At 41.3% G+C, this 26,740-nt stretch overlaps 2 protein-coding genes across 2 annotated transcripts in view; both read right to left on the reverse strand.

Annotated features, from left to right (window-relative positions):
- Positions 1–1,747, reverse strand: part of cxadr (CXADR Ig-like cell adhesion molecule) — a 51,396-nt gene extending 49,649 nt beyond the window's left edge. The window contains exon 1 of the mRNA XM_061702965.1: positions 1,633–1,747. Coding sequence (XP_061558949.1) covers positions 1,633–1,684 — 52 coding nt within the window. The 5' untranslated portion in view covers positions 1,685–1,747. The remainder of the gene's footprint in view (positions 1–1,632) is intronic.
- A 2,313-nt stretch (positions 1,748–4,060) lies between these two features.
- Positions 4,061–26,478, reverse strand: c17h21orf91 (chromosome 17 C21orf91 homolog). Its single transcript, XM_061703325.1, has 5 exons — positions 26,332–26,478; positions 24,518–24,663; positions 7,431–7,937; positions 7,185–7,247; positions 4,061–5,902 (listed from the first exon to the last, which is right to left on the reverse strand). The coding sequence occupies exons 2-5, from the start codon at positions 24,642–24,644 to the stop codon at positions 5,715–5,717; spliced, it is 885 nt and encodes a 294-aa protein (XP_061559309.1). The 5' UTR covers positions 24,645–24,663; positions 26,332–26,478; the 3' UTR covers positions 4,061–5,714.
- Between the last annotated feature and the right edge of the window lie 262 nt (positions 26,479–26,740).

Consider the following 26,740-nt stretch of genomic DNA (forward strand, 5'->3'; position numbering starts at 1 on the left):
TGCAATCTTAAATAATGGATATGGGAAAACAAACGTTCCTAAGTATGATCTGCCAGCTCAAATGACCCAGAAATACTTTACTTTTTTGTCTGTCCAGCCATATTATACGACGCTTGTCTTCATTACCAAGAACCTAACTGTGAGACAGATGAACTAACCACTAGCCAGCCGCGCTGCCTTTCACCTATAGCCCATGAAGAAAAACTGAAAAGGCCCAACCCTGTTGGTAATATTGGTTTTGTTTGGTCAAAAATATACAGTCGCGTGCATTGCACCAGTCGTACTGCAAAAAGAAAACGGAGCAGAAATGCCCTCACTTGTTCTTTCGCCATTTTTAAGCGCGGTTTGCAGATATTATTTACTCCTGGAGACAAAACTGTCACAAGAATGCTACCAGTTCGACAGACACTTGTTCTTGTCTGCTGAAGTGGAACATCGGCCAAATGATGAGGCCACGCTTTGCCATTAGGGCGGTAATGAGCACCCCCACCCCACACACACAAAATGTAAGCCATGAGACAAAAGAAGTGCAAAAAAAAAAAAAACAGGGTCTAAATCTAAACATTGTATTACATTCACTCTATGCCACACAGTCTTAAAGCATTTCTTTATTACATGGCGGCTCGAACCCAAACGCCACTGCCCTGTGGCATCCCTTTAAAATCAACACACATTTCAACAAATTGCAATATAACGGCAAACGGAGTGAAACAAAACAAAAAAAAAACACACAATACAGCTTCAGCTGTTGTTTAGAGTGGGAGGAGTTAGTATTGTGAGTTTCAAAGTAAATTCCTGGACATTAAACACACCCATGTACTTGTCAGCGACACATGAAGTAGTTTTAAAACAAATTCATGGAGGTATCTACAAACATAACAAAAGGTGTGGAAATTGCCAATCGCCACTCAAATGTTCAAAGAGAAAGAGAAGCTTTTTATATATATAACAAAGTGGTTATTGAATCAAATAAAAAGCAGACTTTTCGGCTCCACAGCCCCCATTAGAACTCTATAGCAAAGGTCACTAGTGCTGAATAGTAACTAGTATCCAATGCGAGTAAATCCCAGTTTATATTACATTCGATGGAGTTTGATTTGGCACTTGGAAGCTCTGCAGCCACAGGTTCCAAAGCCCCCGCGGCCGTCGTGTTCGCCAACGAGGACATTTGTGGATCTTTTCATTTTGCTCGAAATCGCACGTTGAATCCCGTCGTGAGATCTTTGGACCATTTGAGTCAAGTGGAGTTTCGACGTTTGTTTCCGCTGCGCGAGCTTTCTAAAACTGACCTTGGGTAGGAATTGCCCTCAGTTGGGCAATTTTTTTCACGTGTTTTTTTGTTTTTATTATGTTTTTTATTTTTTTATTTTTTTTATTTTTTTTTAATACAGACTGAGCGAGTTGTGCGTCAACGTTGCTCCTCACGAAGGTCGCGAGAATTCCAACAAAAGTTAGCAGCACTTTGAATGCCTTGAAACAAAAAGCGAGTGTCCGGTTTGTCGCCACGGGTTCGGCGTTCTAATTACGCGACGAGGGCTTGACCAGAAAAAAAAATAAAAATTAAATAATAATAATTCAAATTAAAATATAGATATATATGTATATATATATGTCGTCGGAAGCAAAACTTACCTCCCAAAATGCTCAGCAGCAAACAGCACAAGCAGGCGTTCGGTACCTCCATCCCCGCTCAGTCTAAAGTCCTTTCGGCGAAACTTGTGGCGAGAAAGCGAGAGGAAGGCGGTCGCGGCGCTCGCCGAGCATCCAGACCGGCCCGCCCCTCCTCCTCGCTGCAGGTGCACAGTTGAGCCACAGGGTGTCACGTGACCCGCGGCCCACCTCCACGAGAGGCGGTGCTGCCATCTGGCGGAAGGCGACATTATTGCCAAGCACGAGCTTTAGCGAGGGCCGCCATTGCTCGGCGGGCAAGGCGTAGACTTTCTCCCCACTGCCTCAAAAATGGTTTGTTCCACCCCATATGTGGCGCATTTCTGAACTTCAGCCACTCAATATGCACTATTATTATTATTATTATTATTGTTATTGTTATTATCAGTCCTCATTTTTGCTGCCCGATTGTAGGTCAGTGTTAATGTTATTTGGTAGGTGTTAGCTGAGATGTTTTTCTTGGTCGGAAATGTTTCAGGTGGTTAAAACGTACCCACTGTTTGAATTGGATCGAGAGAGAAGTTTTGTTCTTGTGTCTTTTGCTTTGATTATAAGCCAAGGCGCTGCTCAATAGTTTACTGACTGGAAACTCATTCACATTATTATTCTTTTTAGGAGCTAATTATTCACAAAACTCAATTTCTATGAATGTCTTTTACATTCGGTGCATTGCATTTCAAATAAAATTCCCCTAAAATAAGTCCAAGGTCCATTTTTAGTGATATTCTGGGTGTATCTGTTTTGATTTGAACAATTGGATCAATGTTTTGCATAAACTGCACTCGCGCTCTGCCTTGCCAATTCACCTGCCTTTGGGTCCACCTGTCTCCCCCTTCACTCCGCCACACCGCACCCTGTGACTCGTACATCTTTTATTATCTGTCTTATTTCTGAAAATGTGTCGGTCTAAACTGTCTGTCTCACTGTGATGCAGTTGGAGCTGGGATAGGTGAAGATCCAGAACTGCTTTCAAGCTGCCTCAAAACCAGAAGGCAAGCAAAGGTGCATTGAGTGTTGTTGCGCATACAGGTAAGCGTCAGCGGCTCTGTTGGCTTAGCAGGTTCTCCACTGACTGAAAGGTTGTCAGTTCAAATCCTGGCTCTGGCTGTCCACTGTCTAAGTGTCGCTGGGCAAGAAAGGGGATCCTAAATTGCCTACAGGTCAACATTGTAAATAGTACGCTATAGTCAATAAGCGCAGTTTATATTGTTTATGGGGGATATTTGTGTTTGCCGATGTGTCCACATGCACAGATCCACGCATTATTTGAAAAATGTAATTCAGCCACTTGTTGGTGATGAAGTGCTGACTCCACAAGTGAAAATGCTTTTGTGCGCCAGGGGACATTGCCCTCTGTCTTCAAGCCACAATGTGCAATGGCACGGAAGCGACGATAGTGAAGCGAATGTATTGTGACGTTTCATTCCATATTGGCGAAAACGAGGTTTAACCGTCAGGCCTGTCGCTGTTCATATTCTAGCTGGAGCCGGACGTTAGCAAAACAGGAAATATTCTGTGGAAATGAAGAATTTGAAAGTGCATGACATATATATTCTCCTACATATATATTGTACCCTGATTTTACATGCATTTACGTTACTGTAAATTTCATATTGGGGGAGGTTATGGATTTATTTTTAAGGCCCTTGCAAAAAAAAAAAAAATTATAAACATTATATTGAGGCACCATAGAGACAATATTACATCCCAAATACTAGAAATTCAAGTTGGTTGGGCATAATATGTCCCCTTTAAGTATTTTTTTAGCATGACTGTAAAGACACACATTCATCGTTTTTTTTCTTGACTGTTTGGCATGAACTCACAATTACACCTACGGGGAATTGAGTGTGTTCTTGGGATGTAGGAGGCACGGGAAGAACATGCAAACTCCACACAGGCAAGGCCTCACAGTTCCGAGGCTCTAGATTGAAATCTGCTGCGGCCTCCACTAAGCAAGCTACAGTAAATGCCACTGAAAATAGAGCATAAATGTTTTCTTCCCTACGTCACCGACAGTAGATACAGTATATTATTTGTTTGCGTCCAGAACCATAAGAGGAGCTGTAATTGTGTCATTTGTCCACTAGATAGCAGCATGCACACTCACTCTCCATCCATCGAAACCTTGAAAAAAGTTTGAAATTTAGACCCCCCAAAAAATGCATCTCTCATTTAATCACTTCGAAGCCATTATCACATGTTCGCATTTGTCTCAGATCTGCTGTTATCAACCAAATATCCTTTTCAAATTTGACTAATTTAAGTTAGAACATGAATTATCATCAGTTTTGGATTAAAATAATATATATTGTACATATAAAAATAGACCTTGATGTTACATGTGCATCAATTAAAGCTCACCTTGCCAATGCAAAAATGTAACACTGAATACTGTACCAAAAAATATAATTTTATTAAAAATAAAAAAGCACAAATTACACAAGCTCTGTACAGTCCACCATTATACACACACAAAATAAATAGTAAGTAAAAAAGATCGCATGACACAAATAAAGCTTTGATCAAAATAAAGTCAAACGAAAAAAAGTTTCCAGTTGAGGATTTCTACTGACGAAGGCATATATGGATATAGCCATTTTCCCACACTATACAAAAATACACAGCGTCCATATTTCAAACCAACTTTAGACACACAGGCTACATTAAAAACAAATCTTAAAAACACACAAAAATGACATTTAGAACGGAGCTAAACCCCCCAAAAGGGTCAAATCAATGGGATCTCTTACAAAGAGCGAATGAAAGCAATACACCAACATTTTTACAATATTTCTAACCGGGAATCTGATTCTGCAGCCAAGCGACCTCCTCAGAAGACAAATATTTGTATTAGATACAACTTGTAAATTATCTGCCTCTCTTGCGTAGCGTTATTTCATAAACTAACCAAAACATTGTATCATGTATTGCATGAATATAAAACTCTCTCACATTTGTAACACTTCACCTGGACAAAAATGAAATGAATCATCCTTATGGACAAACTCTCCCATCCATCCATCCATCCATTTTCCATACCACTTATCCTCACTAGGGTTGGCGGCGTGCTGGAGCCTATTCCAGCTGACTCTGGGCGAGAGGCAGGGTACACCCTGGACTGGTTGCCAGCCAATCGCAGGGCACATATAAACAACCAAGCATTGACACTCACATTCACACCTACGAGCAATTCAAGAGTCTTCGATTAACCTACCATACATGCTTTTGGGATGTGGGAGGAAACCAGAGTACCTGGGGAGAACATGCAAACTCCACACAGGCAACATCTGTTCACGGTGTTTGCAGTTCATACGTGAAAGCACATAATTTGGACAGACTTTGGTTTGACAATTAGACATCATTGACATTTCCTCATGCATCTCCATATTAAAGCAATACTTGTTTTCAGAGTGAGCTTGAATGAACTAATGAAGACCCACTATTACTTGGAAGGGATACCCCAACAGGTCAGAAGCTATCCTTTTATAAAGCCTTTGGCTGTGTTTTGGACACATCTCCCTGTGCTTTTTTCAGGACGATACTTAAATCATCTTATTGCATAATGTAAGGTCCTTTATGATACCGTATATAGTCTAATCTTCACACACAGTTTTTTTGTGTGTGTGTGTCTATGTAAAAGTTTATTTAAAAAAAAATGGATGTTAAAGTTGCAGAAGTGCAATAACAACTGAGAACATAAATTCAAGCAAAATAAAATGGCGAGTGTGAAGATCAGAAACAGTAAAAAAAAAATATATATATATATATATTATATACATATATATATTCACATAAAATAATACTAAATAAAATGAAATACAGGAGGAACCAAGTGCATTCAGAGAAGTTTGGACTTTGACTAGTTTGTTTCTAAACCAACATGAATCCTTGTATTCTCACGACAACTGTGAGGAGGACCAAGCAAGCCCTTAATGCTGAGCACAGTGCAGTTCCCTCAGCATCTCGCAAATGAGGGCATTCCTTTCTCAGCCTTATTGCAGGAAACATGTATAAAAATATTCCAAAGACTCGCACACGCACTGTCACTCTACGGGGTCGCCGACGCTGTTGCTGCTGCTGGTGCTGGTCTTGACCCCAGCCCTGCTAATGTGCAGCCAGGGCAGCTTGGCACAGTTCTTGAAGAGCTGCTCGATGGCTACATGACGCACGTGCAGCTCGGACGCCAGCGAGTCTTTCTCCTGCACGGCCGCAGTTAGCTCCTCGAAGACCTCTGTGGAAGAAGAGGCACAGAAATTCAGTTCCATAAAGCAGAGAACACATTTTTGCATGCGAAAACCTTTAAAAATGCTTAGCTCAAACTGCTTTGAAGGATTTTGTAATATACACTCATTTTAAAACAATGTTATAATTTATTAATTTGTTAAATATTTATTATGGAAGACCCACCAACTGACATTGAAAATATGCGTCACAATGAAGGAAAATACGGTACACCGGAGTGGTGTTCAAAAACTACCGGTATATTTAATTTCACAGATGGGTGAACTATACAGTTCATTATATTAAAAAAATCCCTATCTATGAATTGGAAGATTTACATTGATTTATTTCATTTATTTAAAAAGGGACAATACATATTCATTAACATTTCCATGTAAATATGCCAGGTTATAGCCAAAGACTACATGATGCCTTAAGGCTTTTTTATACTCGCGCGGACGGCGACTGCGCTGACGTCACTGCGGCTATCCCGTACGCAGTTCGCCTTTATACTCGAGCGCAACCCAAGCGTGCGGTTTTGAAAGTGTGCTGCAGTTCTCCTCCAAGTCGGGGGGTGTCGTTGCGGCTTGTATTGGCGAGGACGCCACAGGGTGGAGTTTCCACTGCAGTTTGTGGCCATTTCCGGTTGCCATTTTTACTTTCCTTTCCGTAACAAGGAACAAAACAACAACAATGGCGACCGTGGAACAGTGTCTGCTAGAACAAATGGACCTAGATGACCAGATGATACGTTTAATTATGCCGCAAAATCAATCGAGAAGGCAGCGGCGTAGGTGCTATGTGGAACCGGGAGGAACGCTGATTACATCGTCACAGCATGTGACTAAAAGGGACCAATCACGAGAGATGATCTCTGCGGCATTCTACGCGCAAGCAACAATTTTTGCCGTGTGCGCGTCAAGCGACGCAGAGGGACCGCGCGGGCCAATTCGTCGGTCACATGATGCAATGCGAGCGTATAAAAAGGCTTTTAGCCTTTAAAGTTAAGCATTTTTGTTTTTTTGTTAACCATTGGAAAATGAAGGACCTGTTTTGTTTTAATTTTTTTGTCAAGTAGCAATTACCCATACATCCAAGATGTGCATATAGGGGGTCCTATATTGCCGCCTCCTTTTGGAATGCTTTCAAAGCCCTGCAGCACCACTGACTGAATGCAACCCTGCAACTCTGACTGGACACATTTGTTTAAAAAAACAATAATTTAAAAATATATATAATACAAATAAAATAAATGAAAAATATGGTTTTCATAGCTTGTTTGAAACACTTACTTTGAATCTTCATGAGAAGCTGGTTGTTCAAGTGATGGAGTTCATCCACACACATTTTAGTCACTAAAAGAAAAAGAAAAATCTTTAGCTGGGATTAGAGTGTGTTACAAACAGGTTTCATATTTAAAAGAAAGCCGATCAAAATGTTAATTGGATGCTGTATGTAAAACAGAAATGGTACCATATCGCACAGTCTAAGTAGTTATAGTTAGCTTCACACTGTAGGTAAATTCCACATCTGCTCACATTCATCTCTGCTATGGCCCTGATGTTTGCGCTCAGTCTGCACTCCCACTGATGGTGGATTCCGGATGTGCAGAGCTTTCCTGCCGCCACTGGGCCATACGTCCCCATGAGAGTTCTGGAGGATCCTCAATTCCTGGGCTGCGTGGCACTTCAGCATCCCCACGGTGTAGTCGGGTAGCCGCGTGGCACCCCCCGGTTCCCAGCAGGGAGCGTAGCGGGGCACCTGGCCTTCCGACTGAGGCAGCAGCTTGCGGTCACTCTGTTGGCTGTAACAGAGAAGCCTGGACCCGCATCTGCTGAGGCCGTTGGAAGGGACATTGTCTTTGTTTTGGGCATACTGGATGATACGATTCAGTTTTTGGCTGAGGGCCAGTTTCATTCCCTCGTAGGCACTTCGGGAGACCTTAGAGTGTGACAGCTTCTGGTTGGCGATCAGGTGACATTTCTCGAAGCAGTCTCTGTGGCCTCGTAGAGACTTTGAATGCAAAAGGGTGGCAGCAGGAACACCTGTAATCACACAAAGAATACATTATTAGATGATGTCACGCTACAAGGAGTTTCGTCGTTCCCAACAAAATATGTCAGGCCCAATTAGGAAAAAAAAAAAGTCTGCGATAGCAAATTGGGCCAATATCGGGGCTAAAACCTTGTAGTCTGATGCAGGCATAACTCCACTACACTCCTTTCAACGTATTTAACGGTGGGGGTTCAACAAGGAAGAGTAGCCTGTTGCTACATGCCAAGTGGTCCAAGACGATTGGTCAGAGGGACAACTAAGTTTGTAGTTCTGTGCGACTCATACATGCCGGAGCATTTTAATTATTTACACAAAACAGACATGCTTGTGGTCATGGTGGCAATCCAAGCTTGGCAGAGAAATGACAATTGCAGAATACTCCTGAAGTGTGTCAACTTTTGACACAACTACGTAGGTCCACTCATAATTACTGCATGCCTATTAAAAGTCTAGACTCATAAGTGCATTAAATACAAATCACTCATTAATTGAGGCCATCATTAACGCATTCTTTGATTATGATGTTTAGAACATTGTCTAAATTATTGTTTATGGGAATTCTTACTTGACTAAATAAAATTGGATTAAATAGATGCACTGTTACTGTACTTTCCTTCTTGTGGGTGGCCTTTGCACTCACTCATACTATTGATACTTTTAAGATGACCTTATTTAAAGGCACGTGGGGCACAGTTGAAGATGCAATAACACGGGAACAATTTGAAAAAATATATATATTCTGTTGCGTTAGATTTTTATGCTGATTCAAACTAAAATTGGCATGTCGATTCCAAAATTGCAGTCAGTTTTTTTTTTCTAGCACGTCAAGTTTTTTTCTCCATAGCTTACCGTCCAGATAAGCAAAATTCCACTGGTTAGCTGTAGTAAGACTGGCCAGCTGACTACGATTGGACTCATCTACAGTTACGTGGCAACTTGTTTGTGCAGTCAGCATTGAGAAGGTGCGGTGAAGTGTGTGCAGCTCCCAATATGTCAGTACTGTAAATATCTGTAAACAGAAAGCTAGCATAGTGGGAATTAAGAGGATTTGTGTAGCAGTACTACATTATCTGTTTTCATTGTGTTAGTAAGCTAATCATTAATATACCTGTGTGCCCGCAAAAGGATTTTCCAGCGAGGGGGGTAACGTTATTACAAAAACATCACAGATACAGCTTCGTGTTACGTTTCAGCTGTATTGTACACAAAGAAGCAACATTTTTGAAAAATGAACATATATAGTCTGTTGGCCTCCTCCGTTTAATGTCTCAGTTTATGACTATATGGGGCAGTTAGGAATGTTTCCATATGCTCTGTTTAACATAAATATACAAAAGCCAATATGTTTCTCATGTACGGAACGATCTTCTGCAGTTAACTTTAGAACGACCTTTTCCACTTAACTTTAGAACTTTAAAACCAAGTACTGCAAGGGCACTTGTAATCGTGACACACTTGAGAGGTGCTGAAAGTCATTTTTGGAGATGTGGGACAAAGGTCATTGGTGCAAAGGTATCAAACAGAGCTGCATGGCAACACATGGAAGTATTTATAGTCAGCAGCTGTGTGGCCTAAATAGACAACAACATTGACCTCGTGCAAGCAGCAGCAATGTACTAACAAGCATTTATTAAAAAAAAAAAAAAAAAAAAAAGCTTGCCAGAAGACAATGTCCTTTAAATCCTATAAGTTAATGTTAGATATATTGTAGAAGTTATCATTTATTTGCTTAGCTTGCATTAGTATTATGGACAATGTTTAGAAAGAAAGATGTCTCGCCTTCAAGAAGATGACTCAGCAGGAATCATCTGAGAGAAGGACGTGGCCGGGACGTGGCAGGTGCCATGTTTTCACCTTGAAACCCTACCCTTAGTGTGTTGTGTCTTGTAGCTTAGTACGTTATGTCTGTAAACTTAGAAACCTCCCTATTTTCAAATAAATGCAGGAGCGACGGGAGAGATTGTTTAGAGCGTGTTGAGAGGCTGTAATCTGAACAATCTCCCATGCGCCCTCCTCATGAGTAAAATGACCAACGTCTTCATTCCTTTTGTGTTTATTCATTATAATGTTTGGTGAGATAAATCCAACATTAAATTGGTCCTTCGAGCCGGATGTCAACACACCCGAGGATTCCAGTTGTGGAGCCGACACCCAGTTAAGAGACCGTGGCCACGGCAATTGAGACCCTTTCCGGGACTGGTCTTCGTACTCCTCAACTGGGATCTGAAGGTTGACGACAATCCACAGGATTGAAGACGACTGGTGAGTTAAATTGAGTGAATGTATCGCGCGACAAAGAAGTCTGCGGCGAAATAAACCTTGTGTAATACTAGTCACTGGCAAGTAAATGGACGGCGGAGTCCTACAAATTCCGCATGGACGGCGGAGTCCTACAAATTCCGCATGGACGGCGGAGTCCTATAAATTCCGCATGGACGGCGGAGTCCTATACGTGCTAAAATTCCGTGTTAAAATAAAAAAAAAAAAAAAAAATTCAAAAAATAAAGGACGGCGGAGTCCTAGACGTACTTAAAATTCCGTGCCTTTGTGTTTCCGTGTTTCCATGTTTTCGTGTGTTTGTTAAAACGTTACTAATTTCGTGTGTGTGTGTGTAAAAGTATGGATGTAAGAGACTGGATTGTAAGTGACAACTGAGTTTGGAAGCAGAGGCAAGAATCCTCCGCCCCATTTGGGGTAGAAGGTTGAGGTTTACCATAACTCAGACATTCATTGTCACCCAGTCATTGTTTGAATAAAGTCAGTATTAGGTCACTCTAGGTGCGAATAAACTGACTTCCAAATTCACAAAAATGGGAAACAATAACAATAAAACGAATCCAACAGAAAGCCTGACGTGTAAAGATTGGAAATGTGTACAACTTCAAAACCCTTCCAAAATAAAAAATTTAAACACGCGGATAACCAAATACGGTTTCGCTGGCTAGCTAAATTCGCAAAAATTAGTTCAACTTCGAAACAAAATAGAGGGTCGACACAAAAAATAATATATCACAAATGGAAAAAGATGGATTTGACGACTTACTTTTTGGCTAAACATGGCGTCTAAAAGAGAAAAAGGATAGGAGAAAAAGAAATACTATCGAGGCAAAGAGGGAGATAATTTTAGAGGACGCAGCAGAGTAAGATATGGTCGAAAATGTTATGATAATACCATCTGTTGGTGCTGTGGAGATAAAGGCCACATCGCACGTAACTGCCCTAAGAAAAATAACAGAGAATACGGAGAAACAACCGCATGACTAAGCCAACCTGATTCCCAACTCAACAAATCCTCTTGTTTAATTATTACAGAGAATGAGGAAGTGGATTTCAATTTACAGGACATTCTGAGTTTGGACACAAAAAAACAAAAACCTGAAATAACCTTGTCAATAAATGGGAAAGAAATGAAATTTCCTTGCGATACAAAAGCATGTAGGGAAAAGATCCCAGGTTCCAAACTATCGGGACATAAGGCAATAGTTAAATCTGCAAATACGCAAATTACTTTTGCCATGGAACTTGAACTTGAGCCTGTGTGGATTAGAGAGAGTTCTCCCTCAGGGGAGAACTTGTAAAATGCCAATTTTCAAAGTCCCGGAGTGCCCTGTGAATTTGTTGGGAAGAGATGGCTTATTCCAACTAGGACTTATACTCATTCCATCTTCAAATAAAAATATTGTAGTGAAACGAAAACATGAATTAAAAAGAGACAACCTCTATATGACACTAGAAAACAGAGAGAGTACATTCTATTATACAATCGATATCCCAGACAAACCACCGTTAAACATGGGAGAGGCCCTGTTGTCTGCAGCCTTGCAGCTTATCACACAAATAGAAGATAAAAAAAAAACAATGATGAGCTGCATATAACACTGTGGTACAAAAACACGCCAATGCAAGACCCAGTATATGAAAACAAGTTACGATATGCGACACCTGATAAAATTACTGTAGATTATCTGTACTCAGACAATGAAGCAAAAGTCGCGGCAGGAATTATTTTACTGGACAAATTAAAGGAACTGTATAAAAATACAAGTGTCCCACGTATTTCATTGTGCAAAGATTATGGGTCACAATGGAAACATGTGGGAACATTACTGAAACAAGGATAGGAGACAAATGATTGGCGACAAATAGAAAAACTGGAATACAGTGCGTCAACTGGTCTAATCAGGAATGCGATGTTTTGGACAACGCAGGCTGATGAAGGGAGACACATGCATCCTGTATGATTGGACCAAATGATCCTCACTGAAATTGATGAAGAAATATTGACATAAGCAATGCTTTCGTTTCTATACCAATAGAAAAGAACAGTCAAATTTGGTTTGCATTTAAATTTGAGGGAGAAAATATATTTTTACTAGATTACCACAAGGTTACTGTGAAAGTCCAACCATTTATTCACAAGTAATAATAACAAGCATGTCTAAATTCACTCCCCCAGGAGGGCGCGACATGCAAAGATTCATTAGCCTTACTGTGTCATCTAGCAGAGGAGGGACATAAAGTTAACAAGAATAAATTGCAATGGTGTAAAAAAACAAGTCAAATATCTGGTACATAATCTAAGTGTAGGAGGAAGGACTATATTAGAAGGCAGAAAAGCTACAGTTTGAAAAAACCCTAAACCACAAACAAAGAAACATATGATGTCATTTTTAGGTCTGACAAATTAAGGGAGAGCATGGATTCAAAACTATGCAGAAATTATTGCACCATTGTCAAAATTTATGTATGAAGCAAACCTTAAAATGACATCACCTGTTCTATGGAATACAGAGGCGGAAAAGACCTTCTGTGACATTAAACAACATTTGGTGTCCAGGGCTGCGCTCGGCCTTCCAAATTTAATGATAAAACATTCATTCAAATTGTAGATTGTAAAAGCTATGACATGACCTCCGTACTTACACAACAATACGGTGATATACTAAGAAAAATGGGCTTATTTTTTGACTAAATTGGACAACGTGACGTGTGCATTACTGCATTGTGTCAGAGCAGTTGTGGCAGCTTCAATGGCAGTAGAGAGCAGTTCCACGATTGTGTTATTTCATCCATTAACTCTTAAGGACCCACATACAGGGTCTGCTCTCCTATTGGAAACCAATATGGCGTTTTTAACACCTGCAAAATATTTATCTTGCATGGCCATCTTGCTGTCACAACCACATTTGACTGTTGAGCGATGCACAACCTTAAATCCAGCCACGCTAACACCCTTACCTGATGAAGGCACGCAGCATGATTGTCAGGAATTGGCCGAACAAACTGCTGAATTAGTAGCATTAACCGAGGCATGCAAACTAAAAATAAATAAAGATGGTACAATCTATACTGATAGCCAGTAAGAGGGTTCCACAACAAGAACGCAATTCAAAGTGCAAAACTACAAAATGAAATTTACATTAGCAAAGAGAAAAAAAAAAAAAAAAAAAAAAACTATTCAAATGGGCTGCTATATTGAGCCATGCTGTGTCACATGTCTCAACAGGAGGGATGGTAAGACAGATAAATCAATATTATACAACTTATGGTTTTAATTCCTATTAAAATAATAATAATAATAATAATAATAATAATTTGTAGAGCATGTATGATTTGTGCTAGGTATAATCCACAAGGCAATTTGAGGCCCAGGAGAGGAATATTGAATTAAACCAAAGTGAAGGAAAAAAGTATTGTTTGGTTATCATAGATGCATTTTCTAAATGGATCGAATTATTCTCAACAAAATCACCTGATGCTCTGACGGTGGCAAAAGCACTATGTAAAGACATCATTCCAAAATATGGCATACCTGAAACCATTTACAGTGATAATGGGACTCATTTTGTAAATCAAATAATCAATAAAATAGGAACCATGTTCCACATCAATTTGAAAAACCATTGTGCTTACCACCACCCTCAGAGTGCAGGTCTCGTGGAAAGAATGAATGGGACAATAAAAAATAGCAGAAAGAAACACGTGGGTTCATTTAACACACTGTAAAAGAGTCATTTCAGCTGAGTACTCAAATAGGGAAGGTGAGCAAAAGTCTGATAACGGAGCGGGAGCAGATGTGTAGATTCTGAAAACGCTTGCTGGTCAGTGAAGAAAAAAGACACCGACCCGTTTAGTGAGAACTCAGCAGAATGACACACCCGCGTTGGTTACGAGATTCGATGAGTTGTTACATAGCAACTTTGGTTACTATAGTGTTGATTTTGTTTTGTGGTACATGACGTCCCACCATAAATGATACAACGCATTTTTTAGATAGGAAATCACCTACCAACTGGACCAATATGACCAACCCAATAATAAAAAATTTGGAAGCATTAACTCGTACCAAAAGGAGTACAGTTGATGATCAGAACTGTGGGCATGACCTCCAAAAGCGGCAAAACAGTTTAATATTTTGTGCCCCCCAAAATCAAGATACTTTAATCATAATTCCATATGCGGCTCTCACCAATGATGCTCAAGAGAATGGGCAGAATTGAGGATAGGTGAAACAGGTTATGAATGGTCCAGTTGGTCACAAAAAAATAGCAAAAGAATATAGAAAGAAGTTTAACATAAGCAAAATGGCCCATAGTTTAATATTGAAATACAAATCAAGTCACCCAGTGTGTTTGATGATGAGTTTGTGGGCATATTCTGGCGGAAAAGATCCCCACTTCCGAGTAGCATTGTGTTATGGCAACCGTGTTGAACCAGAAATGCCATTAAAAAACTTCAAAGAAAAGTGAACACATTTTAATGGTTAATAACATAACTACTTATGATTGGTTCCTTGTAGTCACAGGAGTTTCGGGACAAAATTCTATTTTAGTAGCACCGAATAATTTCACTTGTATAAACATGATTAGTAAAGGAAAAAAAAAAAAAATAGGACCACTTAACGACACACGGTGTAAAGTAACCTTAAAAGTCGGACCAAAATTTATGCCAGTATCACGGAGCAGCAGCTGGTGGTGGTCCGGAGATGATAGACTGTTTGATAGATTACCTAAAGATCTGGATTGTGAACTATTATCACTTTGATATTGCATGTGTCAGTATACCCTATGCCTGTTCAAGATTTAATGGAAAGGGCACCAATGTTTTTGTCCAATCTCGAACATAGACAAAAAATAGATTTATCCTGGCAGAGGCAAAATTATCCAACATAAAATATACATCAACGCCATAGGTGTTCCTCATGGGGTTCCTAATCAATACAAATTAGCTGACCAAGTTGCAGGAGGACTTCATATGCTGGTGGTGTACGATTAATAAAAATGTTGATGGGATAAACTATATCCACTTCAATGTACAGAGATTAGGAAATTGGACTCAGAGTGGGTTGGAAGCTGTGCATGAGCAGCTCAAAGCTACCTCTTCAAGGACGTTCCAAAACCGCATAGCTGTCGACACACTCCTCGCAAGAGAGGGAGGTGTTTGCGGTATGTTTGGAGAACAAACAATACTGCTTCAGATGGCAGCTTGACCAGAGCCATCGATGGTCTACGGACCCTCAATCAACACTCCTTGTGGGACAGCTGGAGGGGCGTTTTTGGTAAATATAAAACCCTAATTTCACCAATATTGATATCAATTGCTGTTTTTGCAGCCATTCTGACATTTTGTGGATGTTGTTGTATCCCATGCATTCGGGCTTTAATCAGTAAATTAATCACCACAGCCATAACCCCATGGAGAACCGTATGGAGATGATGTATCCTTTACTGTTTGATGATAAAGATAATGATGATGATGATGATGATTTTGCTTTAACTGATTTGTTTCCTGATTCAGATGATTACGATGTTTAAACTACAAAATTCATGTATGACAAATTTACTCTGAGTATAAATGTATTTGTTTCATAAAAATGATTCTACAGTTAAAAAATCGAAATGAAGTGACTGTAAGATGATATGAGAATTTGTGCAAATACATGATAAACAGGAGGGAAATGTTAGATGTATTGTAGAAGTTATCATTTATTTGCTTAGCTTGCATTAGTATTATGGACAATGTTTAGAAAGAAAGATGTCTCGCCTTCAAGAAGATGACTCAGCAGGAATCATCTGAGAGAAGGACGTGGCCGGGACGTGGCAGGTGCCATGTTTTCACCTTGAAACCCTACCCTTAGTGTGTTGTGTCTTGTAGCTTAGTACGTTATGTCTTGTAAACTTAGAAACCTCCCTATTTTCAAATAAATGCAGGAGCGACGGGAGAGATTGTTTAGAGCGTGTTGAGAGGCTGTAATCTGAACAATCTCCCATGCGCCCTCCTCATGAGTAAAATGACCAACGTCTTCATTCCTTTTGTGTTTATTCATTATAATGTTTGGTGAGATAAATCCAACAGTTAACTTACCATCAATCGAGAATGCAAGACAGGTTTATTTTCCTTTGGCTGATGAGTCATTGTGTATGTGCAGTGTAACTGCAACTGGCTCAACTAAGAAAGTGAAAGTCAAAAAGGGCTGCGGGGGTGAACATCATTATTAGCTTCTTCCACGAGGTTTGAATTAATTATTTGATGTGAGATATTTGTTGAAATCAGTCTGGGGCATCAAACGTTGAGGCTTGGGGACCACTGTCTTAATTCACATTAAGCCTAAGTGAGAATAAAGTTTGGTCTGATAGTATCCCACAAGGATGCATTGGATATAAAAGTCATTCATCTTTCCAGAGGGCCGAAAATTTGACCTGGTATTGACATTTTTATGACAAAGCGATGCCATTGTAGGTTACTATTTTCTCCTAACGCTGTTACTTAAAGTACCATATAACATATGCTGTAATTCACTTGTTAACTGGAATGTGTTTGAAGACCCCAGAGGATGTTCTGGAACATTTGAGAGATCAAATATACAATTACCAGCACCTGGCAGCAGCTTTAACTGTAGGGTTAAGAGTTTACTGCCAATGAATGGGCTGTTTGTAGGAGTATGTCACAATAGCCACTGTTGGGCAGCAAATGAGAATCAGCTGCATCATCCTGACAACACAAGGCCCAGCAGGTAACATGAGCAGGCCTCAGCAGAAATATATTTATGTAAGCTGATAAAGGAACGCTGCTGTGATTAGCTGAACCAGGAGGCTCAGCCATGTTGCCTGGTGAGGGGGAAATGGACAGTTTTTGTCGACCATCAGATACCGGAGATGAAATGGTTTGTTTCCTATATTCCACTTCAGAGAACCAGAACCGAAATCAAGTGACATTCTGCTCTTTACTGTGCATTTCCCATTACAGGAGGTTTGCTTGTTTGCCATTTGAGTATTTGTTTAAGAAACTCCAAAGACTTTCACATTCGTTTTCTTCTCACTGTAGATGAAAAGGGTTTGTTTCCTGTATTCCACTTCAAAGAACTTGAGCTGAAATTAATGTGACATTCTGCTCTATACTGAGCATCACCCATTACAGGAAGTTTGCGTGTTTTCCATTTGAATATTGGTTTGAATCATATGACTCACAACAGGTTTTGTTGGAAGATTTAGAGATAACCAGTAACAGTACATGCAAGCAAAAAGTGTCAGAGTATTTTAATACCTTCTTGACTTTCAATGATTTTCATACCTTTTTGACTCTGCATTGAAGTATGCCCCAATTATAATTCAAGAAAATAACACTATTTCTCATACTATAAATATATATTACATCTAATACACACACAATATGGGTTCCACTCTAGCCCTGATGTTTTTTGTTTTGTTATTCTTTGAGACCGCAGCAGCTGCCTTGTTCTCTGCTGGGCTGACGATTCCGGCTACGTAACTATGTACTTGTCACAGCTCACATGGTGCAGTGAAACGAAACAATGTTTCTCACAGTTGGAAATTCTTATTGAAGAACAGGCTTCGAAATGTATTGTAGATGGAGACAATTACTATGGTGTTATTTCTAAAGGAGCTGGATGAATAGGCAGAAAGGAGTTTCCTCAGGAAACACCTACTTGGATCTTCAACATTACCCAGAACTAAAGTGAAACCAATGTTTTTCTTCCATAGAGAGTCTGTACAACTAAATATACACATTTCGAAGCTCAATGGGAACAGAGGAGAAATCTGAGTTACAAACGGTGTCAAAGCTTAAACATTAGTGATCCATTGGAGCGTGGCATTGACGTGGAGCTTATTCATGGGTCTTGTTGGGGTGATGTATCAGAGCAAATTCAAGCACTGTGCACGTCACTAAGTGGCGTCAACAAGTCTCAACATTTCATGCAACCTCAAAAGTAGCAGGGAGTGTGGAGAGGCTGTGGGTGGAACTAACACTTTGAGTACAAGTTCAGGTTCAAACAAAGAAACCGTCCTCAACCGTGGGAGCTTTTTGGCTAATTAGAAACCACACAAATATGTAAAGTGACGCATGAAGAGCTTTGGTGAATTTAATACACTATTGGTGGATTAAGCCCCTTTTGTACTGCCTGCAAAAGACAGCCTTTGTTTAGATTCAATGGCACTGACACAAATTAAGACGGTGGATGTGTGTAAGCGAAAAAAAGAATACAGTGTAACATATGGCACTTACTTTTCCCCACCCGGCTGTGTTGAAAGCAACGTCACTGTCCGGAAAGTATTTTATAACTCACAACAGACGCTTGTACCGTTGTCACATTTCTAATTATCAGATCGCTGTGCACAGTTGTGCTACGGTGTCGCCTTTGCTGGGTTCTGTGTAAAAGGTAACAGTGAAGAAATTCCAGCTCTTTTGTTACAATTCCAATAAGGCCATTTTCCAGGATCTCAGTGTGAGGCTTGAGGCACAAAGTTTAGTACGAGTACAGAAATGGCATAAGTCACATTTCTTGTAGTTTGGCAATCCCCGTTGTTTCGCATCAATGACATGCTTGAATGACTCACAAACTCCTTTCTGTAAACACTCCCTGGAAGAAGTTATGTAACAGCCACTTGAGGAACCCCGAGAAGCACACCGAGGCTGGTACAGTTCAGAGTCTTATCTTGCTCCTTGACAAACACTAATAACACAGCAGTCTAGTGGAACTCCCCCGCCCCACTTGACCTTTGCCTTTTGCAAATTAACAAGAAAATAGATACATGCATTTTTGCTTTTTCAGACAGTCAGAATACAAATAGTGACCTCTGCTCTAATAGCCGCCGTGTTTCAATGAATCATCCAATCTGTTGTTGTCCAACGAGGAGTAGAAGATGGTTTTATTTGTGTGAGACAAAAACAACCAGGTAACAAAGTATGTATGTGGAAAACGATATCTACCTTATTAAATTGCATTATATTAACCTGATAGAAGCCCGGTAACGCGAGAACTCGACGACATACACTGGGGAACACAATTTTTGTTGAGCAAATGTAGCATGACGTGTGTTAAAGTGCCGCTTTGTATTTGCCCGTTTTCATCAATTTTTCATTTTATTTAAAGTTTTGGTGTCTGACTCTACTGTACCTGGAAGGAGAGCTGGCACTGGCTCCAGCCACCCATATTGTGGTAGAAAATGGATGGCTGGATTAAAAGGCAAAAGTATGTTTTTAACAGTGATTTCTGTTTGACTTTAAAATGTCAGCGGAATTATTCCTTCATTATTATTTATTATAAGAATTGTCTGCTACGATTTGTCTGCGAGCCAGATGCAGTTCTCAAAACAGCCATATGTGGCTCGCGACTCACAGGTTCGCGACCCCTGGTGAAAGGTAATAAAGTAGCCTAGTCCAATGTTCAAGAAGGATATCAGTCAAAGTCCATCAAACGGAGTTAGATGAGTAAGCCTGGACAACTGACTACATGATACATGCTACACAAAACATCAACTGTGTATTACTCCATCCATCCATCCATTTTCTACCGCTTATCCGAGGTCGGGTCGCGGGGTAGTAGCTTTAGCAGGGACGCCCAGACTTCCCTCTCCCCAGCTCCTCCTGGATGGCTTCTCACACTCTCTCTAAGGGAGAGCCCGGACACCCTGCGGAGGGAACTCATTTCGGCCGCTTGTATCCGGGATATTGTTCTTTCGGTTGAAACTCCTTCTGACAGGGGATTCTGCCAGACGTTCCCAGCAGACCCTCACAATACGTTTGGGCCTGCCAGGTCGGACCGGCATCTTCCCCCACCTTCGGAGTCAACTCACCACCAGGTGGTGATCAGCTGACGGCTCCTCCCCTCTCTTCACCCGAGAGTCCAATACATGCGGCCGCAAGTCCAATGACATGACCACAAAGTCGATCATCGAACTGCAACCTTGGTTATCCTGGTGCCAAGTGCACGTGTGGACACCCTTATGCTTGAACATGGTGTTCGTTATGGATAATCCGTGATGACCACAGAAGTCCAATAACAGAACACCGCTCGGGTTCTGATCGGACGCCGTTCCTCCCAATCGCGCCCTTCCAGGTCTCACTGTCATTGCTCACGTGAGCATTGAAGTCCCTCAGCAGAACGATGGAGTCCCCAGCGGGAGTGTTCTCCAGCACCCCCTCCAAGGACTCCAAAAAAGGTGGGTACTCTGAACTGCTGTTTGGTGCATAGGCACAAACAACAGTCAGGACCCGTCCCCCCACCCGAAGGCGGAGGGAGGCTACCCACTCGTCCACCGGGGTGAACCCCAACGTACAGGTGCTGAGCCGGGGGGGGGCAGTATACCCAGACCTGCTCGGCACCGCTCGCCTTAGTCAACTCCAGAGTGGAAGAGAGTCCCCAACCACTCTCGAGAGGACTGGTACCAGAGCCCAAGCTTGGAGGCGAGCCCGACTATATCTAGCCAGAACTTCTCGACCTCACGCACCAGCTCGGGCTCCTTCCCTGCCAGAGAGGTGACATTCCACGTACCTATAGTCAGCTTCTGTAGCCGGGGATCGGATCGCCAAGGTCCCCGCCTTTGGCCACCGCCCAGCTCACACTGGACCTGACCCCTATGGCCCCTCCCATAGGTGGTGAGCCCATGGGAAGGGGGACTCACGTTACCCTTTCGGGCTGTGCCCGGCCGGGCCCCATGGGTGCAGGCCCGGCCACCAGGCGCTCTGCTTTGTGCCCCACCTCAAGACCTGGCTCCAGAGTGGGGCCCCGGTGACCCGCGTCCGGGAAAGGAAAACGTCTTCCTGAATTGTTTGTCATCATAGCGTTTTTTGGAGCTGTGCTTTGTCTGGTCCCTCACATAGGACCCGTTTGCCATGGGTGACTCTGCCATGGGCATAAAGCCCCAGACAACTAAGCTCCTCGGATCATTGGGATACACAAACCCCTCCACCACAATAGGGTGACAGCTCAAGGAGGGTTGTGTATTACTGGATCTGATATTATTACTATTACATAGAAATGCTACAAGACACAGCTGTGGCTCAGAAAAGCTCTCAATCAGAAGAGCAAATTATCCAGACCACCACATTTAACTTCCCAGTCTCTTAACAGGGGAGCTATAAATCAATCCATCCATTTTCAGAACCACTTATGCTCACTAGGGTTGCAGGTGTACAGGTGCCTATCCCAGCTGACCCTGGCGAGAGGCGGGGTGCACCCTAAACTGGTCGCCAGCCAATCGCAGGCCACATATAGAGAAACAACCATTCGCACTCACAATCCCACCTATGGACAATTTAGAGTCTTAAATCAACCTACCATGCATGTTTTTGGAACGCGGGAAGAAACCGGAGTACCGGGAGACAATCCACTGAGGCACGGAGAGAACATGAAAACTCCGCACAGGCGAGGACAGATTTGAACCCTGGACCTCAGAACTGTGAGGCAGATGTGCTAAACAGTCGTCCACCATGCCGCCTATAAATATACATGTATACATTCGGGCTGCTGATAAAAAGAATGATATTGTACAATTCTGGGAACTGTTAATCAGCGATGTGACATTGATGAGGAATGTCCACCGTAGTTCTAGAGTGCAGAAAAGGGCCTTGAGAGATGCTGACGATCAGAGCCAAGAGAGAGTATAATCCCTTCTGATTGCACATTTTTTACTTCTTCAAACTCATTAAGATAAGGAGACTTCAAACACACACTCTTGAGTTTGACTGGCACATCAAACGGTTGAATGAGTGTGTTTGTAGAGAAGGATTTAAGCTTTCCGGGACATGACACGTATTTCAATGCAAGGCCAACTTTACTCAGGCAGATAAAAGACATGTTTGACAAAGACAACCAGATAAGAACTCAACAAACCTTTTGAATTAATGACGTGCTAACACAGAGACTGAGTCAAAACTGAACCTCACAATCTTTGGAGATGGTCTTGTATTTGAGCTTACAAGAGTGGACAGTGTGGGTGGACCTAATGAAGTGTCCGGTCAAAGTGCACTATATTACCAAAGGTATTTGCTCACCTGCCTTGACTCACATATGATTTTAAGTGATATCCAACTCTAAATCAATTTGGTTTAAAGGTCAGAGGACAAAGATTTTTACATTTTTCTTGATAACTCTAGAACCCCTTCAAAAACCACATCTGCCATTTCGAAGTGATTATCTGGCAGATATACCGCATATTAAATAAATAAATAAATAATAAATAAAATAACCGATAAATATGATGTAGAATGCGCCTTCTGCTTTTTGCATCCCGCGTCTTCGGGTCTTCGTCTCTTTCTGGCGCTGTGACGTCACACGAGCCAAACATCCTGTTCGTTCGGCGTGTGCAATTGTTCCATGCTGTTGTTCCAGTCCTTGTATATTTGTTGTCGTATGATTTAACGATGGTTTATTGTGTGACATTTGGTTGTACAAATGGTTCAGGCAGCGGCAAGAGTTTTTTTTTTTTTTTTGGCTTTCCAAGTGAAGAAGGAATACGTGACCAGTGGATAGTGAAAGTCACTCGACAGGGGAAGAAACGTGGTCAGCTATGGGTGCCTAGCGAGCATTCCAAACTGTGCCCATCACTTTGAACCGGCGTGTTTTTAGAAAGCATTGGATACACAGGTGTCGTTAGGGAGAGGCTGAAACCAGCTGCGGTGCCAACTATTTTTCCTACGGCCATCGGGACCTCCGCTGCCAGCAAGAGAACTAAATCTCGCAGCCCCCACGATGCACTGGCGAAGCGGCGCAGACAAGAGGTGAGCATTTCCTTGTATAGACCTACGACTATTATAGTTACTATGCACTGGGGAGTAGGGAAAAAAGACCCACACAGTACTTTTTAGTATTGTCGTCTGTTATTTTGCCTGTATGACAAGCCAACAGACACACGGGCAAAGACTGTGCGGCGTGTTAGAACGCAACTCGAGCGAGGGCCACACCAAATATAGGAATACTGCATCCTATGTAAAAGCTTGTGCCGTGTCACTGAAACATATATGAATATATAATACGTATAGTCGTGCTCAAAAATATTGACACCCCTGGGGTGGCATTATTTCAAGCCACGAGTGTATAAAAAGACATGCTTTTGACATACCGTCACACTGAGCCAGTGGCCACTCTCTTTTTCTGTTGTACAGCTGCTACTCGGCGGCTCGTCGTCGTCACTGTCCGATCGGCTCAAACATGTACGCTTTGACGATGCCAAGTTCAGTTGGGTGCTCCTGTACGTCGAAATCCTCCTCCTCCACATCTTCCAGCACGTTGCTCGCCATTGCGTATAGAGTGTAGCGTGCTGTGTTTGGCAATTGCAACGTCGCTTCCGGTAGCCCTTGCGGTGGATAGAGTAACAACACCCTGGTGTCTTGAGCTTCGGGTATGTTAGGGGAGGACTCAATATGCGTCATAAAAACCTCATTTTTAGCTAAACTATGGTTGAAAACTTGCTGGAAGTTACGTGCATGTATTACATAACAAACAATGCAAATATTAATTTTAACTGACCCCATAACATATTTGTCTTCTGACCTTTAATATGATTTCGGTCTACTCTTTGCAGCTGTAACAAAGGTGATTTAACGGGTTGAGGGCAGACCAGTCAAGTTCATCCATACAAAATTATCTTATGCATGTCTTTATGGACCTTACTTTGAGCACTGATGCACAGACATGTTGGAACAGGAAGGCCAAACTGTTTGACTCTCGAAAATGTCTTGGTATGCTGAGGCATTCAGAGTTTCTTTCACTGGAGCTCAGGAGCTAATATTTTGGACATTTCCAACTTTGTGGGAACAGTTTGGAGATGGCCGCTTCCTGACCCAACAGGACTGTGCATCAGTGCACATATCAAGGTTCATTTAGACATGGATGAGAGAGTTTGATGTGGATGAACTTGACTTGCCTGCACAATCCTGACCTCAACCCTATAGAACACTTTTGGATGAATTAGAGCGGACACTGAGAGTCAGGCCTTCTCATCCAACATCAGTGTGAAACGTCACAAATGCGCTTCTGGGAAAATGGTTATAAATTCCCATGGACACACTCTTAAACCTCGGGTAAAATCTTCCCAGAAGAGTTTAAGCTGTTACAACTGCAGAGGGAGGACCGATGTCATATTAAACCCTATGGATTAAAAATGGGATGCAACTTAAATTCATACCCGAGTCAAGGCAGGCGATAGAATACTTTTGTGTATGTCTACAACGAGGAGGTGTATAGTGTATGTCTACAACGAGGAAGTCCTTAATGGGTATCAGTCCGTGATGTGAGCAGCTGATAAACACAAATCAATAGTAGTCCTACCTTCAATGCTGAGTTCAAAGCACACATGGCAGAAAGATAAGGTCCCTGTATCTGTCTCCATCTTGCAGACACTGCAGATATTGTCGTCATTCAGATCAATGTTCACAAACTGCTCCTCCTCATCCATGGCGCTTCCGGCGACACAGCTGTGAAATGGATGGCATGGCTCAATACAAGAGGCTTGCAAAACCTTAAAGTTTGTCGTTTCTTTGGTTGTTTTTTTTAACATTGCATTTTCTTTGTTTGTGTCACTGGAGAGAATCCTCTTTTGTTTTGTGGGGAGCAATACAGAGAGGATAGCTTTTACAAAGATGGTTAGAGATAATTATAAATACATTTGAAAGAAAGAATGAGGGACTAAGGCTGGATTTACACATTCCGTTTTTTATGATTGACACTAATGTAACATATTTGAACCATATTTAATTGACTATAATTTAGATTGTTGATTAAACTTTGACTGCGCCACTTGAGAGCAAGAACATTTGGAACTGTGTCCCTTTAACCCATCCATCCATCCATTTTGTATACCGCTTATTCTCATTAAACTCGTGGATGAGCTGTCTTTGGGCTGAAGGCGGTGTAGTACACCTGCATTGGTTGTCAGCCATTCGCTAGGCACATAGACAATCAACTCTTCACGCTCACTATAAGTAATTCACAATCAAAATTTCACAGAAAACAATGTTAATTATCCAGAGAAAAGAGTGTACACTTTTTTTTTTACACTAAGCTCCATTGTTTTTAGTTAAAACACATTGTCACAATGTACAGAGGGAGAGGCTATATTAGGATAGTGTGAACATCAATGAGGTCGCCTTTGCACTCATTGATGTTTGACCACTCGTTCTTGTCTCAGAGCAGGGGTGGCAAACTTTCACGCTCAAGGGCCAAATTTGGTTTTTAAAACAAATAGATCGGTGAGATAAAATATATAAATGTGTATGAAAAACCCATCCATTTTCTAAAGCGCTAATCCTCATTAGGTTTGCATTAGAGGATGCATGTTCTTGCAATGTGGAAAGAAGCTGGAAAATTCAAACACCCAACCTCAGAACTGGGAGGTGGATGTGCTAAATAAAGACATGAAGGTCAATAGATTATTTGAATAATAAAATAATTATTCATTTTTACATTGTCATTTATAATTAACCAATTATAAAATTAAAATAAATTAAATGGACAAGAGTACAACATACATATTTTTCTTTTCATAATAATGCTCCTTTTTATTTAGTAGAGTATTTAATAATATAAATGGGGAAAAAATGAATGAATACATTTCAATTCATTTGGAAAAATGGCAAAATTAATGCAACAGATATTACAGGACTCTTGATGGGCCGGGTTTAAAGAACGGGGTCAAAACAAACGAAAAAGAAAAAAAAACAATCGAGAGTTGATTAAGCGTGTACTACATACTTTCCGACTTTCGCTTCACCCAAAATAAATATTAGCTAAAAAAAAGTTTAGCCTCTGACGTAACACACCTACACTGTTTCATCCACATTGGTTGTTTCAACGAACGCTACACGTTGCCCTTTTAATACCTAACTACGTTGCATTCGCATTAAGCAGCGAAACGAGTTACGTTGGTCATGTTAATCAACATCACGTCAGACTGCAGGATGTTAGTTGGTTAGTGAATGAACAGTACTATCGTTGTATTGTACGTTTCCATACCGGTTCGCATAAATTCTAGCTAACAATAAGTTAAGCTAGTAACAGTAGCTAAACTAGCAACCCCCCTGAGTGGTTTCATCTGGATGATTCGTGACCGTTATTCGGCGTCGACGAGCACAAATTGGACTTACCCAGCAAGTGTCGCCAACTCCCCCTTATCTTCAAGGGACTGTCCTCGGACTTGTTGTCGCTTCGGTCGGACCACACGACGGTTGCCTTTCGCTCGGGAAGGAACCCAAACATCGGATAACGAGCAAATCCCACCACACTTAGCAGAAAGAAACCTCCTGCCTCCCACCGGAATGTTCCACTACTTTAGCTAAGGGGTGAAAGAAAGACAAAAGTTTCTCCACAACAATCTTCAACACCAGTACATTTAAAAAGAATGGTTAGAGACACAATGAATAACCTGCATATGAACATACATCTACATTAATTTTATTTTACTTACTGCCCCCTGTCCTAATTACTTTTAATACACCCCCACAAATACAGTATGTTATGCCGTCCGGTTGTCGTCACTTTACATGTTTCAATATA

This window comes from Phycodurus eques, chromosome 17 (genome assembly GCF_024500275.1).
Source record: "Phycodurus eques isolate BA_2022a chromosome 17, UOR_Pequ_1.1, whole genome shotgun sequence".
NCBI classification, from domain to species: Eukaryota; Metazoa; Chordata; class Actinopteri; order Syngnathiformes; family Syngnathidae; genus Phycodurus; species Phycodurus eques.

Coding starts and splice junctions, on each gene's coding strand:
- c17h21orf91 (XM_061703325.1), bottom strand. CDS start 24,644: ATGGATGAGGAGGAGCAGTTTGTGAACATTGATCTGAATGACGACAAT. Junction 7,938..24,517: donor CTTTGAACTCAGCATTGAAG/GTAGGACTACTA, acceptor GTGTGATTACAG/GTGTTCCTGCTGCCACCCTT. Junction 5,903..7,184: donor GCTTCTCATGAAGATTCAAA/GTAAGTGTTTCA, acceptor CTTCTTCCACAG/AGGTCTTCGAGGAGCTAACT.